The 12,923-nt window shown below is 38.5% G+C and overlaps 1 protein-coding gene and 1 long non-coding RNA gene across 2 annotated transcripts; both read left to right on the plus strand.

Moving 5' to 3' along the window:
• Nucleotides 1–462: 462 nt before the first annotated feature.
• Nucleotides 463–2,677, plus strand: LOC311289099 (uncharacterized protein; the record flags this gene model as incomplete). Its single annotated transcript, XM_084406857.1, has 5 exons — nucleotides 463–692; nucleotides 1,275–1,472; nucleotides 1,566–1,674; nucleotides 1,939–2,593; nucleotides 2,656–2,677. Exons 1-5 carry the CDS (start codon nucleotides 591–593, stop codon nucleotides 2,675–2,677), a joined length of 1,086 nt encoding a protein of 361 aa, XP_084262983.1. The 5' UTR covers nucleotides 463–590.
• Nucleotides 2,678–7,226: 4,549 nt separating this feature from the next.
• LOC311289197 lies at nucleotides 7,227–12,491 on the plus strand. Its single transcript, XR_014627079.1, has 3 exons — nucleotides 7,227–7,239; nucleotides 7,640–7,800; nucleotides 11,999–12,491. It is a non-coding gene; the product is annotated as an uncharacterized lncRNA (long non-coding RNA).
• Nucleotides 12,492–12,923: the final 432 nt, after the last annotated feature.

Genomic DNA, 12,923 nt, shown 5'->3' on the forward strand with positions numbered 1-12,923 from the left:
GACACCCCGGAAATCTAAGTGAAAAAATGATGCAGCAGGCTTGTCCATTTTGCTGAAATTTCTTTGCAGCAACTCAAAATGGTACTCAGTAGTTTGTATGGCCCCCACGTGCTTGTATGCATGCCTGACAACGTCGGGACATGCTCCTACTGAGACGACGGATGGTGTCCTGCGGTATTTCCTCCCAGATCTGGACCAGCGCATCACTGAGCTCCTGGACAGTCTGAGGTGCAACCAGGTGATGTCAGATGGACCGAAACACAATGTCCCAGAGGTGTTCTACTGGATGTAGGTCAGGTGAGTGTGGTGGCCCTTCAATGGTATCATTCCTTCATCCTCGAGGAACTGCCTGCATGCTCTCGCCACATGAGGCCGGGCATTGTTGTGCACCAGGAGGAACCCAGGACCCACTGCACCAGCATAGGGTCTGAAAATGGATCCAAGGATTTCATCCCAATAGGCCCTTTTCACACGACGTCACGCAACTTCCGTTCTGACTCAAAGCAGTGTATGTTTACTTCCGCCGCCAGCATAACGCTACGCTATGGAGTTTACTCAGTCCCTTCAACACCTGCCAGAAATACATCTAGATGATGTACATCGTCTTGCAGACAAATTTTCACTCACCACACGGTCCAAACTTGATAAAGGATACAAATTCTTCATTGAGCAGTACCTGTTTGCATATGAAGGTAAGCATTTTGTATTGTCCCGCCCAACTTACGTTAGCGGAGGAGTTAGGATAACGGTAGCTGCTAGTTGTTAGCTTTCTCTTCTGCAGTGAAAGTCCATAATTTGTATTGTTAGATAAAAGTCAGTAACGCATTCATGGTTAATGTTGTGCCCTTTCACTAAAACATTGCATTGGAATAGTTTCGAATGTAGTTGTCGATGAGGTGACAGTGAGAGGGCGCTGTCACAGGTCCATGAGGAAAAATGAGGAGGCTCATCATCTTCAGGTTTTTCTGATTTTCATGTTCTGCTGCGGTTGCAGACTTTGCAGTATCCCACAAAGTTCCATTGTGGTTCAGTGTGTTTCTCAGCCTGGTGTCAATGAGTGTGTGGCGCCAAACTCTAGATGACAATCTTACATTTAAAAACAGAAGAGGGTTGTTAGGGGACATTAAAGGCTGATAAATATTCTGTGTTATAAGTTATAAAAAGTTGGTGTTCAGAGTTCATAGACTTGCTTTAATCCTTAAGTTTGTTCAATTACTCCAAATAAATGTAAAATTGTTGTGAGCAAAAACTTATTTTCATGTTTCTATTATCAGGTTACATTTCATGCGAAAGAGGTTCCTGTGGTAGTGAAATGCATGTCATGTACCTGCTCTGCTGGGAAAGCACTGTGCAACCACATTGTGGCATTATTGTTTCAAAGTGCTCACTACTGTACCATGGGATTCAAGACAGTGCCATTGCCACTGTCATGCACCAGCTCACTGCAGACCTGGCACCGGCCTAGGACACATGTAATACTTTAACATTCATTACATTTAATGATGTTGGACTAGAATTTTGTAATGACGTTTGTCAATTAATAATTTCTCATCAATATATTACAGGGAATTGCTCCTGAGGCAACAAATGACATGGTAGTGCGTAAACCAGTGCCAAAGACTAAGGATCATGCCCGAACTGGAGTGAAATGTACACTGTACAGAGCATATGGTGGTAAGTCTGAATGAACACACGTCCAAATATTTTAATGTATAATAGAACATTGATTAGTATCTTTTCCCTTTAAGCCTTCAGTTGATATCTTCTGCAAATTATGAACATTTCTTAATTTTCTTCATATGTAAGGGTTTGGGGCAGCTCAAAACATTTTCATGTGTATTTATAGAGAGGTGATATGTGTTGGTGTCTGCTAAAACATGAAAGGTCAGGTGACAATGATATGTACATTTAACTTGACATATCTTACTTTTTTGTCAGGGCCTCTTCCAGATCCTCACATCATTGCCAGTGCTGAGAAACTTCAAGACAAACGCCCACAACCAGGCATTTGCAAATTGCTGCACGGGCTCGAGGCCCTTAATTTTGTGGACTCTAAATTTGGCCCTGTGCCATTTGGGTCTTTGCTCTTTTACCAGTGCCCTCCCGAGATAAGTAGAGACATTATTAAACACCCTGGTGCCCCTGGATTTCCTCAGTTGCCTTTAGAAGGTTACAATTTTAAGTTTAATTTCCAATTTGAGCCCAACTACAAGCAACAATGCCACTTAGAGAGCCTTAAGGTGTCAAGGGAGATGTCTGCTGCAATTGAGGAAGAAACACGACTGCAGTCAGAATGCCAGCTGTGGACCCAGGTACGCAAACCCCGACTTACAGCCAGCAGATTTGGTGAAATATGCCATGTCCGTGGAGAGTCTACTGCAAAATCCTTGGCTGCTCGCATTCTGAGAGGAACTCCTCAGACAGCTGCTATGAAAAGAGGGCTGGACCTGGAACCTGACATACTGAGGCAATATTCAGAGTTTTGTGATGTCTCTGTGACGCAGTGTGGGGTCATCATCCACCCTGATGCACCTCACCTTGCAGCCAGCCCTGATGCTAAAGTCTTCAACCCCAGAGAAACACCTCCATTTGGGTTGGCAGAGGTAAAGAGTTGTGATGTTGAAGATGTTGCTCAAGTTAAACACCTGATCACAGTTCGAGGCCAGGCCTGCCTTAAGAAAAGCCACAAATATTATTATCAGGTTCAAGGCCAGCTGGCCTTAAGCGGACTTCAGTGGTGTGATTTTATAACAGATACCCACACTGACTTCACAGTTGAAAGAGTATTTAGGGATGAGGAGATCATCAACTCAACAAGTTATTTTTATCACAACATCTACATGGATGCATTATTACGTTGAGGCAGAATTTTCAAATGTAAATAGTTATATGTACATCTGTGATGCATGTAATTCCTGTTGTAAATACTTTTTCAATTTACAACTTCAGTCAATGTTGCATTGTATGTAAATATATATGGGCTTTATAGTCTGTCTTGGTCACTTTTTGCTTATGTTCCATGGTTGCAAGGAACTGCTTCCAATCTTGTTTGTAGCTTTGAGCTGCTATGGAAGCTTTTTATTAGTTTCATTCACCTCACTTATATGCTATTATCAAATATGTAAAAAAAAAATTGACAAGTTTTAAAAATATTGTTGTTCTTTTAATGGTTAAGGTGTAAATGCATTTTACTCTGGATAAACTTTTTACAGAATGCTTCACAACATTGTTTATTAATAACATACAAATCCCTATGTTCATAGAAAAGATAGTAAATGTAACAAATTTAAAAAATATATTACAAAGCACTTGTATTTACAGTATCAAATTTAAAAATATATTACAAAGCACTTGTATTTACAGTATATCTACACAGTGTCAAACGGCTAAAAGTACTGTAGAATTAGTCTCACCCAAGAAAGGAAACACTTCAGACGGGTTTGTCCCCTTTGATATCAAGAGGTCCCTGATAGTTTGAGAGTAGGCAACAGATGGCCCACAGCTGATTGACTGAACCTGCCATAGAAAGAGGAACAAGCCCATCCCAAATGTGGTACTCCTTCACCCTGCGTATCGTCCTCTCAACTAAAATTCTCAGACGAGCAATAGCCTGTGTTTTCTGGGTGTCCTCTGTGCTGAGCTGATTTGATGTTTTCAGTGGAGGGATGATGAGGGTTGCCCCCACCTGTGACAGCATCTTCTCAATTTGGAACCCCTTGTCAGCCATTACTCCATCTTCTGGTTGAAGTAACTGCAAGATCTGTGATTGGCGAGTTATTTCTATATCGGAGATGGAGCCTGTGTACAATTTGGATACAAATGTGATAACCCCACATGGGGCAATGCCAATTAGACCTTTAAAGGTGGTGTGGTTTTTATAGTTGGAAAATGTTTCCGACTGTAGTAAGAGAGAAGATGCTGTTTCACAACGGATCTCGGTGCAGTCTATTATCACTCTCACCTGAGGGCAGTAGAGCTTGAACTTGTCAGGCATTGTGGCCTGCACTTGCTCTCTCGTCATCCACAATGGTAGCGAGCCAAGAACCTGGTAAAGGTAGCTTGTCCATGTTAAGATGATGCGACTAACCGTAGACAAGCTGACCTTGAAGATGGATGACAGGGTTTTCTCCTGAAGCCCAGCTGCAACACGACAGAGAAACATGAACAGTTCATCAATGAGCGGAAGTTTTCGCTGAGGGCTTGGTGTCTCTTGTGCTGTTCGCTGTGCCTTGGACCAGTACAAAAGCCTTGAAGCAGAAGGGTAAACTGACTCCCAAAACACAGTGAAGACCTCCTTTGAGCTGAACCTAGTGTAATAACGAAAGTCCTCATCTGTGACACAGAACTTGAAAATCAGAGGCTGCTGCTGCTTAACCGTCAGCTGCTGGATTTCACGTTCTAGTGACAAAACCTGAAGCTCCAACTCTTGAATTCTCCTTGTGGCAGCATCCAGTTTACCTTTAAAGCAAGAAAAAACATACACCTTAATGGTTATCATTGAGTCATATACTAGTTTTCACTTCGTCTTCATTATTGGATGTTATTTGTTAGTGAGCTTGACAGTAATTCTTGGCTTTTATGAAATGAAGAGACTACAATAACTAAGATTACAATGTAATTTCTGTAATGGTTCTCAATCATCCAAATCATTATCATATTGTGTGGTATTATTCAGAGTAACTGAGTTTCCTGTAAAAGCATTTTACAGTAAGCACAGCTGCTCTGCCGACGAACCCTATAGTTACGAAGTAATTTATTGCCACATAGAAAAACCTGTTAATCTGTTTTTGAATTACTAACCAGGAGAAGGATGGTAGGCATAGTCATGATCTAGTCATGAGGCAGGCAGTGCCTCTTCTGTGAAGTCTCCCACAGGCATCTCCTGAGATTCATTTAGGACTGCAGCCCTAAAATGCTTCCTTGCTCTCTGGTAAACCGGCTGTCGAGCTTGTTTGGCTCTTCCTAGAGATGTGAAATAGATACACATAAATGTCAATATGGATATTTAGTAATAATTTCTCAGAACCAAAAAAGTATGTGTAATACCACCACAAATGCAATTATAACAAATGGCAATTTAAATGCCAACAGGATGATTTATTATGGTTTATATATGGACTAATAAGCTGTATAAAAAAAATACAGCTATTAATAAACATTTCTTCGTTTATTTCATACAAGCATACTTGTATGTAAACTGTAAATAATGTAATAAATTATGATTTATTGTTATTTTAAAGTACTACCAGGCTTAATAATGTCCTACCTTTACCCCAGTCATTCCAGGGGAATCTAGACGGCGTTGCTCCTTTCTTAATCCTGGTTCGTCCACTGGCTGATGTACATATATCCTCTGGGGTAAAGTGCTGACTACACACGTAGGTGCTCCCACGGAGGATTTTAAAACTCGGTCCCTCGTCTCTTTTGATCGCCCTAACCCAACGGGCACGTATTTCAGCGTCCACTGGAAAATCGTGGAAACTTAAATAGGGAAATTTATGTTTGTTGTTTGAACAACAAGGAACACTACAATAGCATCTACAAGATGACTGTGCCATGCTTATTGGATGGGAAACTGTTGAAAAATGAAAACAGGAAGAAATAAAGTAGTAAAGCAGTTATTAAAAGTTATTAAAGCAGGCTGACCGCGATTTATCTTGTTGCTAGCTAGTCTAACTTTCCCCTCCACGACAGAGACACGTTAAAGAATGCTATAAGTTACTGGAAATTATCATTAACGTTATCAAAATACGCTAAATATAAGAACCAATAACGCTAAATATGTAAACATTATTATTTTAAACTTTACCTTTCGTGTTGTTAGTTATCACCTTTTGTATTCTCCTGAAGTAACGTTAACCAGCACGCGCAAGTTAAAACGGAAGTACGTATACCCTGCTTTGCGGAAAAGCGGAAGTTTTCTGACGTCATTGTGAAAAGGGTCAATAGACCAATTTCGAGCCGACGTCACAGTTACGTCACGGCGCTAGCTGGTGGCAAAAGGAAGGGAAAACTGAAGGCGGCCAATACAAACCAGCACAGATTCGGCTACATAATAAGGAGCTTAAATTATTATTATTGTTATTAAATGTCATCTTTTTGTGTTGTTGGGTGCAAGAATCAACGGAGTACAGGCTCCAATTTGAAATTTTATCGCATAATGTTTTCTAAATGATTGTGATTATTTGTGAATCATCTATGATTTTATACATAGTTTTGATTGATTGTGACTATACTTTTTGAAGAACCTGGTAAAAAAGGGTAATCAAATACATAGTTAAAAAATGAATATGCTGTATCTGGAATTTTTATTTAATCACATCGTTAAAATTGCACCGTAATGTCACTTACATTGTCGTCTTTGTGTCTGGCCGTGGCGCTAGCTAGGCAGAACTGCGGATCGTAGGCTACCACACAAGGCTTAAATTGTACGTGACCATTACAATTATAGGCATCTAAAGATTTATATGCACTCAGTTTCTCATTACACTCAGTTTCTCTATCGGGTAGGTGTAGAAGTCAGGCCACTCAACCGGAGGTAGCGTTGACGTTAATCCTGTCAGATCGTCCATTCATTGACTGAGCGCGTACAGGTCAGCCAATCTGGAATGTACGTTAAAATAAAATTTTCCCAATAACAATCGCGGCCCTGGACAGTGAGTGACCTTGCACATTAAGATAAAATCGGATTTTCTCCAGTCATTATTAAAAAAACAAGCTTACAAAACTTGCAAACCAACGTTAGTAAAGCGGCCAGAGGGATCGTTCTGCCACCACCTAAGCTCCGCCCACACAAAAACGTCACCATGTTTACCAACTGAAAATTGGTCTATAGGCAACCTTTACCATGCTATTTGCATGCGTGCATTTGATATATATTTTTTTCGTTTTAGGCTTTGTAATCTGATGGCCATTGTTAATGTAAGTGCTTTTAAGTAGTGTTACAGTTATAGTCTGTGGTAAAAAAAAAAAAATGCTGTCAAATTCTGTCATTCTGTTGCTAATGCTGTTTTCAAATGTAGTAGGCCTATTCCTGATTGCCATCCCATGGTCCTACAACTAACGTTACTCCCTAATTCAAAGAAGTTAGACGGTGTTATCCTTCAAGCAGATAAGTAGAGATTATTCAGCAAATCTCATTAATTTGTAATATGTTTTATGTTTTGGTTCTGTTGATCAAGGTTGTGCTGTCCTTTTTAAAAATTGTTTCAGGAATTTGCATCGCTGACTTATTTCCTGGTATGTAAACATTAAAGGGGTAGATGAAACCAAAAATGAAAAGCCATCATTTACTCACCCCACTGCAAAATATGTTTTTCTTAATTAGTGTTTTTATTTTGTTTCCAGTCCAGATATCTACAATTCTTACATGAAGAAGCATTTAATAGACACGTAAAAATTGTCTTGTTTTCTGAAAGAATAAGTCAAAATTAAGTGAGTTTATGCTTAAAACAAACAAAATTATATGCCAGTGCATTTTAGCATTCTAACCAATTTTAATTTTTAGTTGAAAAATGTAATTCATAGAACTATGAATAGACAACTACATCGAACCACAGTGGAACCCACAGTAGTTATTTTAATTATTAATATTATTTATTTATTCTTTTTTTTTTTCTTTTTTTTTATTCCATTACAGGTCAATCTCTAAGCAACCAGTGCTGGATATTAAGTTTGGAAGGTCAAGGTGTGTGTGAAGGATCACAGCCTCTTCATCACTGGCCTGGCAGCGCTGTTTGCCTCCTCCTATAACTTCAGCTTGCAGTACAGGAAGAGGCAGCACCTTGAGTTTGTTCAGAGGTTAGTCATTGGCATATTTGCCATTCATATATATATATATATATATATATATATGTATATGTATATATGTATATGTATATGTATATATATATATATATTAGACTGAATTGTGTCACTAACCTTGACTTGACAGTATTTATTATGTTGACTACTGGTATGAACAATATGGCCCTGGTTTCCATACAGGGCTTAGCTTAAGCCAGGTCTAGGCCTTAATTGTCACATGCCTGTCCTGTCTTGTGTAGCACATGTGGTGTTTGTGTTCCTGTCTCTGTTTTGACCCCACCCTCCTTGTTATCTCATTATTGGTTTCATTTGCCCCACCTGTTGTTCCCTCATCACCTGCCTGATTTGTCCCTTTTATAAGTTCCTTTGTGTTTGCAGTCTGTGTCGGATCGTTGTCTTGTACATGTCTCCTGTTCCCCCGTGACCCTGTTTGGTATGTTCATTTTTGAAGTTGTGGTTGTTTTGTATTTAGTTATGTTTTCCCCCTCGTGGGTTTTGTTTTGTGGTTAGTGTTTCTTTTTGTAATAAATATCGTTTTTTCCCTTTGCATTTTGAGTCCTCCTCCCTTGTTTTCTGTAATTCACGTGACATTAATAAAATTAGGGTATTTAAGCAGCTTTTATAATAATGTATCATTAAAAAAAAAAAAACATTACTGGTGTGCATCTTGAGATAAAACAGTGGCAGTCATATATTTTAAGATATGTCAGTGCAAGTTGTTTTCAGTTGAAGGATTAGTGAAAATTCTGTCATTAATTACTCACCCTTATGTCGTTCCAAACCTGGGGTCCCTTCTTCGTACGTCGCTAACTCAGTTAGCTGGATTTGATTGTTGGTGATTTGGCATGATCTTGGATCGTTTGGTTCTTCGACGCTCATCCTGGACTTGCTGTCATAGCAACAGGTGTGCAAGCTTAAACCGGCTCGGGAGCAGGCTTATTTCATGTTAACAGGATTAGATCCCGGCTTCATAAGCGGAGCTGATACGGGAAGTCCAGCGCAGCGCGATAGTGCACTTTCTGAGATGTTTTTTTTTCTTACTCGTGAGATTGTTGTTTACATTATTAAATTGTTGGAAACGCACATTTATTTTCGACTTGTCGGAGTCGGGCTTTAACTACAGCACAAACTGTTTGCATTGCCCTAAGATTAATTGCGAGTGGCTCTTTCCTTTACACTATTGGAGATGCGGAGAACTTGATGGAAAGTGCTGTCTGTCGTGTCATTTGGAGTTTACCTGGCGCTTTTAGGTTTAAAAAAGGTTGTTTTTTTTTTGTGGCATTTCCAAGCCACTGAAGACCCAATATTGTAAAGCAGTTTTTTTTAAAGCATTTTTTTTTTTTAGGCTATCATCATTTTTTATGAAGATCATACAATCATGACCATGCCGATTACAGTATATGTCACTCTGGCTTCACTAACGTGATTGGTACCATAGACTATAGGCTACCATAGACTGCCATCAAGGCCTCAATGAAGGGGATTATGTGAACAGAAAGGGGGTTCAAAAATGTAAATGTGCAATTGTGATTCTTAATATTCCAGATTAATAATATTATATCAAATAAAAAAAAGGCAGTTGACTAAAATCTTCCATAATCACAAATGTGAAAGCAAAATGGCCAGGATCTGTGCATGACTTAAGCATTTTCAGAGATTCACATTTATGCACATTATTTGAAAGTGGTAAGAAAAGTTCCACAATTAAATATCAAGCTCACTGTATTACACACACTTATGCTGATCCTAACAGAACTGCATTTCTTCATAGGTGATTATGACATGTTCCTGCAGACAGGTGTTTTATGACCCCATTCCCTGACCCAAACCAGTTACAATGCAGCTCTAGCCAGGACAAGGGCACACAATGAAATGAACTTTGGCTAACTAAAGGGAAGATGTCAGTGTCTGAAAAGTCTGAGGGTTGCACACCTGACAGGGCCTGTGACATTGTTGCATGTGCCATATTACACAACATTGCCAAAAAAAAATAATAATTTCATTAAATGTTTAATAAAAGACAAATATGCTTAGTTCCTTGAGTTTTATTTCAGTTGTTCTTTGTAAAGAAAAGCCAGTGGTCAAGTGCCTGCAACAAGAGATATTAGACACATGCCTCATGCAACAAATAAAAAGGAAAAGTTGGCTATACACTGCCCACCTGTAGGCCTATGTCTCCTCTGTCTGTGCTGACTCTTCTGTAGGCCTTTCTGTAGATGTGGAATCCTGCAACTTATATTGCAGCCATAAAGCATATAAGTATAAATGAAGTAAAGTTATTAATGCACTTGCAGGTAGGCTAGTTCCTCCATATGACAGTTATCTGAGAGGGTTTATTCACTGTCCAGTGCAATGGAAACAAATGGACATTACAAAGTCTTATACTTTCTTTCCTTTGGAAAGTTAGAAAATATCCACTTACTGCACATATTTCAGCTCCACTTTCTTGGGAACAGATACAAGTGTTGGTGTATTATGTAAAAGTGCACAAAAGAGGAAAACACAATGTCATTACAATGAACTACACTCGGGAAAATGTGATCAATAACTCATGGCAAAATATTTTTACATTAACATAAGTTTATCAGTTTTCACTTTCACAAGTCAAAGCAATTCATCATTACTTTTAATGCGGCCTTCATTTAATGCAGCAATATTTGTACAATTATTTTACAGTGTAGGCTACTAAGATCTTTTCTTTTTTTCAGCCTTTTTATTGGTTGCTTTTATAAACAGACAACCATTTATTTAACAGTGCCTTTTATAGAAGAGAAGAGACTATAATATAACTAAAAATTACCATTAGGCTGTGTAGAATATTTTTGTACTTCACTTTTATTTGTTCCCATGTTCTAGTGTGGTGACTCTGACATTACAATGAACAAAGTAGCCTAATTATGCAATTATTAAAATACAAATAAGGCTAATAAGTGATAAAAACATCTAGCATGGCCACTTCTAACGGATTTAAATTGTCTGCTACTTTTTGCCAGCCCTCTCTCCTGGCTTTTGCAGACTTTGAGGTGTTCCCTGGCGTTTTGATTAAACATTACAATTCCGAATAAACTTTGACTATTAGTTCTTGCTCTGCTGAGGAGAAAAACTGAGCGCGCTCTTTGGCCACGCTGAGCAGCCAATAGCAGCGTTGCTGATCAATGTTTCTACTATCGATACATATCCCCTTTTAACCAGCGCATGAACGCGCAATTATCTCAGATAACTCAATCCAGCTATACTAATCATAAACAACAGGTGAGTTCGAAGAACCCAATTAGCCGGATCATGATTAGCACGATGATATCATCTTGGATGTGTCATTTGATCTCGGATGTAATAAGCAACGTACGAAGAACGAGCCCCTGGAAGACCTTCGTTCATCTTCAGAACACAAATTAAGATATTTTTGATGAAATCTGAGAGGTTTCTGAACCACCCATAGACAGCAACGTCTTTGCAACTTATCCATGTAACTAGTGCAACCTTAAAGGAGAACTCTGGTCAATTTTAACATTGAGCTAATTTTTTTGTAAATTTGGAGTGCTGTCAATACAGAGAACAACGACAAAAATCAGTGTTGCCTACACCGTGTTATCCTCTTTTTAAAATTTGCACCCTATTGACTTCAATGGGGCAAGTTTTAAACCTGCTTTTAGCCTCTTAACATCCTTGATGTGTCATTACAAGTGCACAGCCATGTGAGTGATTCCTTCAGAGTGAACACGGGTGAATCTGACTGCAGTAGATGTGAAAGATCTTGTTGAAACATCTACAAATGTCCATATATAGGTGAAAATGCCCCTTGAAATCAATTTAAGGTGGCAAATATTACCCCTTAATAAAAAAAATTAATTTCTGTCACTGCTGTAAACTGACCACTGCATAGAATATGAAAAATATGAATATCTTTGTCAATCAGCTGTCAAAAGGCCTAAACAAGCCATGGCACCAAGCACAGAAACACAATCAGTAAAATGTTATCTAATTATTATCAAGAAAACTTTGAAAATATCGATCGAGACATATTTTGTCAATATTGCACACCCCTAATGCATGGTATTAATTTTGATTTCTTCGGGTCTTAAAAAGCCTTAAATTTGACTTTAAAAAATGTGCAGAAACCCTGCTTCATAATATTTAGGTTGAACCACTATATATTTACCAATGTTTTTACCACTTTTCTGGGCTTTGACAGTTGCAATGATATTGATATCAATGGAAGGACAAAACTATCAGATTTCATCAAAAATATCTTCATTTGTGTCCCGAAGATGAACAAAAGTCTTGAGGGTGAGTAATAATGACAGAATTTAAATTTTTGGGTGCAAACATGCATTTTAGTCTGGTAAATCATGTTGTCATATATGCAATAAACATTGCAAGGCTTGCAATTAAGTTAAATTATTTCTGTCACAAAGGTTTGGGCTGGATTCTGGCAGTGTGTGCTCTATATAAACGGAGAGTCTAAAGACTGCCTTTCCACTGATACTCTGATGGCACCGGATGAGGGGATGATATTGTTAATGAGCTGGGTGATGAGTAGACAAAAGTTGTAGAATAAAACTTTAAATCTGGCAACCCCACTTCCAAAAATTTAGTTAGTTGACAGTGCGCATGTAAACAGACACATTGAGTTGATGTATTTTACCAGGGCAGAAAAAATATCAGTTATTGATCACAACATCCAACATTGCATTTTTTTTTTTTATGTTGTTCAGTTTTAGACAGCTTTTGTGCTGTCTCTCTTTGTCAAAATATATATACACTCAGTTAATAATATTTAATTGTTGTTTTTTTCTGCCTTTTAGACACTTGATTGACATCAATCCTGAACGTGGATCAAAAACAAAGAAAGGACAAGTAACTTCAAAGAAAACTGGCCAAGTTGTGCAAAACAAGAACACCACTGTAAGCCTACAGGTGTCCTCACTTCTGCGAAACCTTGCAGACTTTGAATGGGATTTCGTTTGCACTTTTATGGACTTCAAAAAAGAAACAGCATTTCACTGTCGTTATAAAGCTTGGAAGAGCCAGGACATTTTTTAATAGAACTCTGATTGTATTCGTCTGAAAGAATAATGTCAGATACACCTAGGATGACTTGAGGGTGAGTAAATCAT

This window comes from Rutilus rutilus (genome assembly GCF_951802725.1).
Source record: "Rutilus rutilus genome assembly, chromosome: 4".
NCBI classification, from domain to species: domain Eukaryota; kingdom Metazoa; phylum Chordata; class Actinopteri; order Cypriniformes; family Leuciscidae; genus Rutilus; species Rutilus rutilus.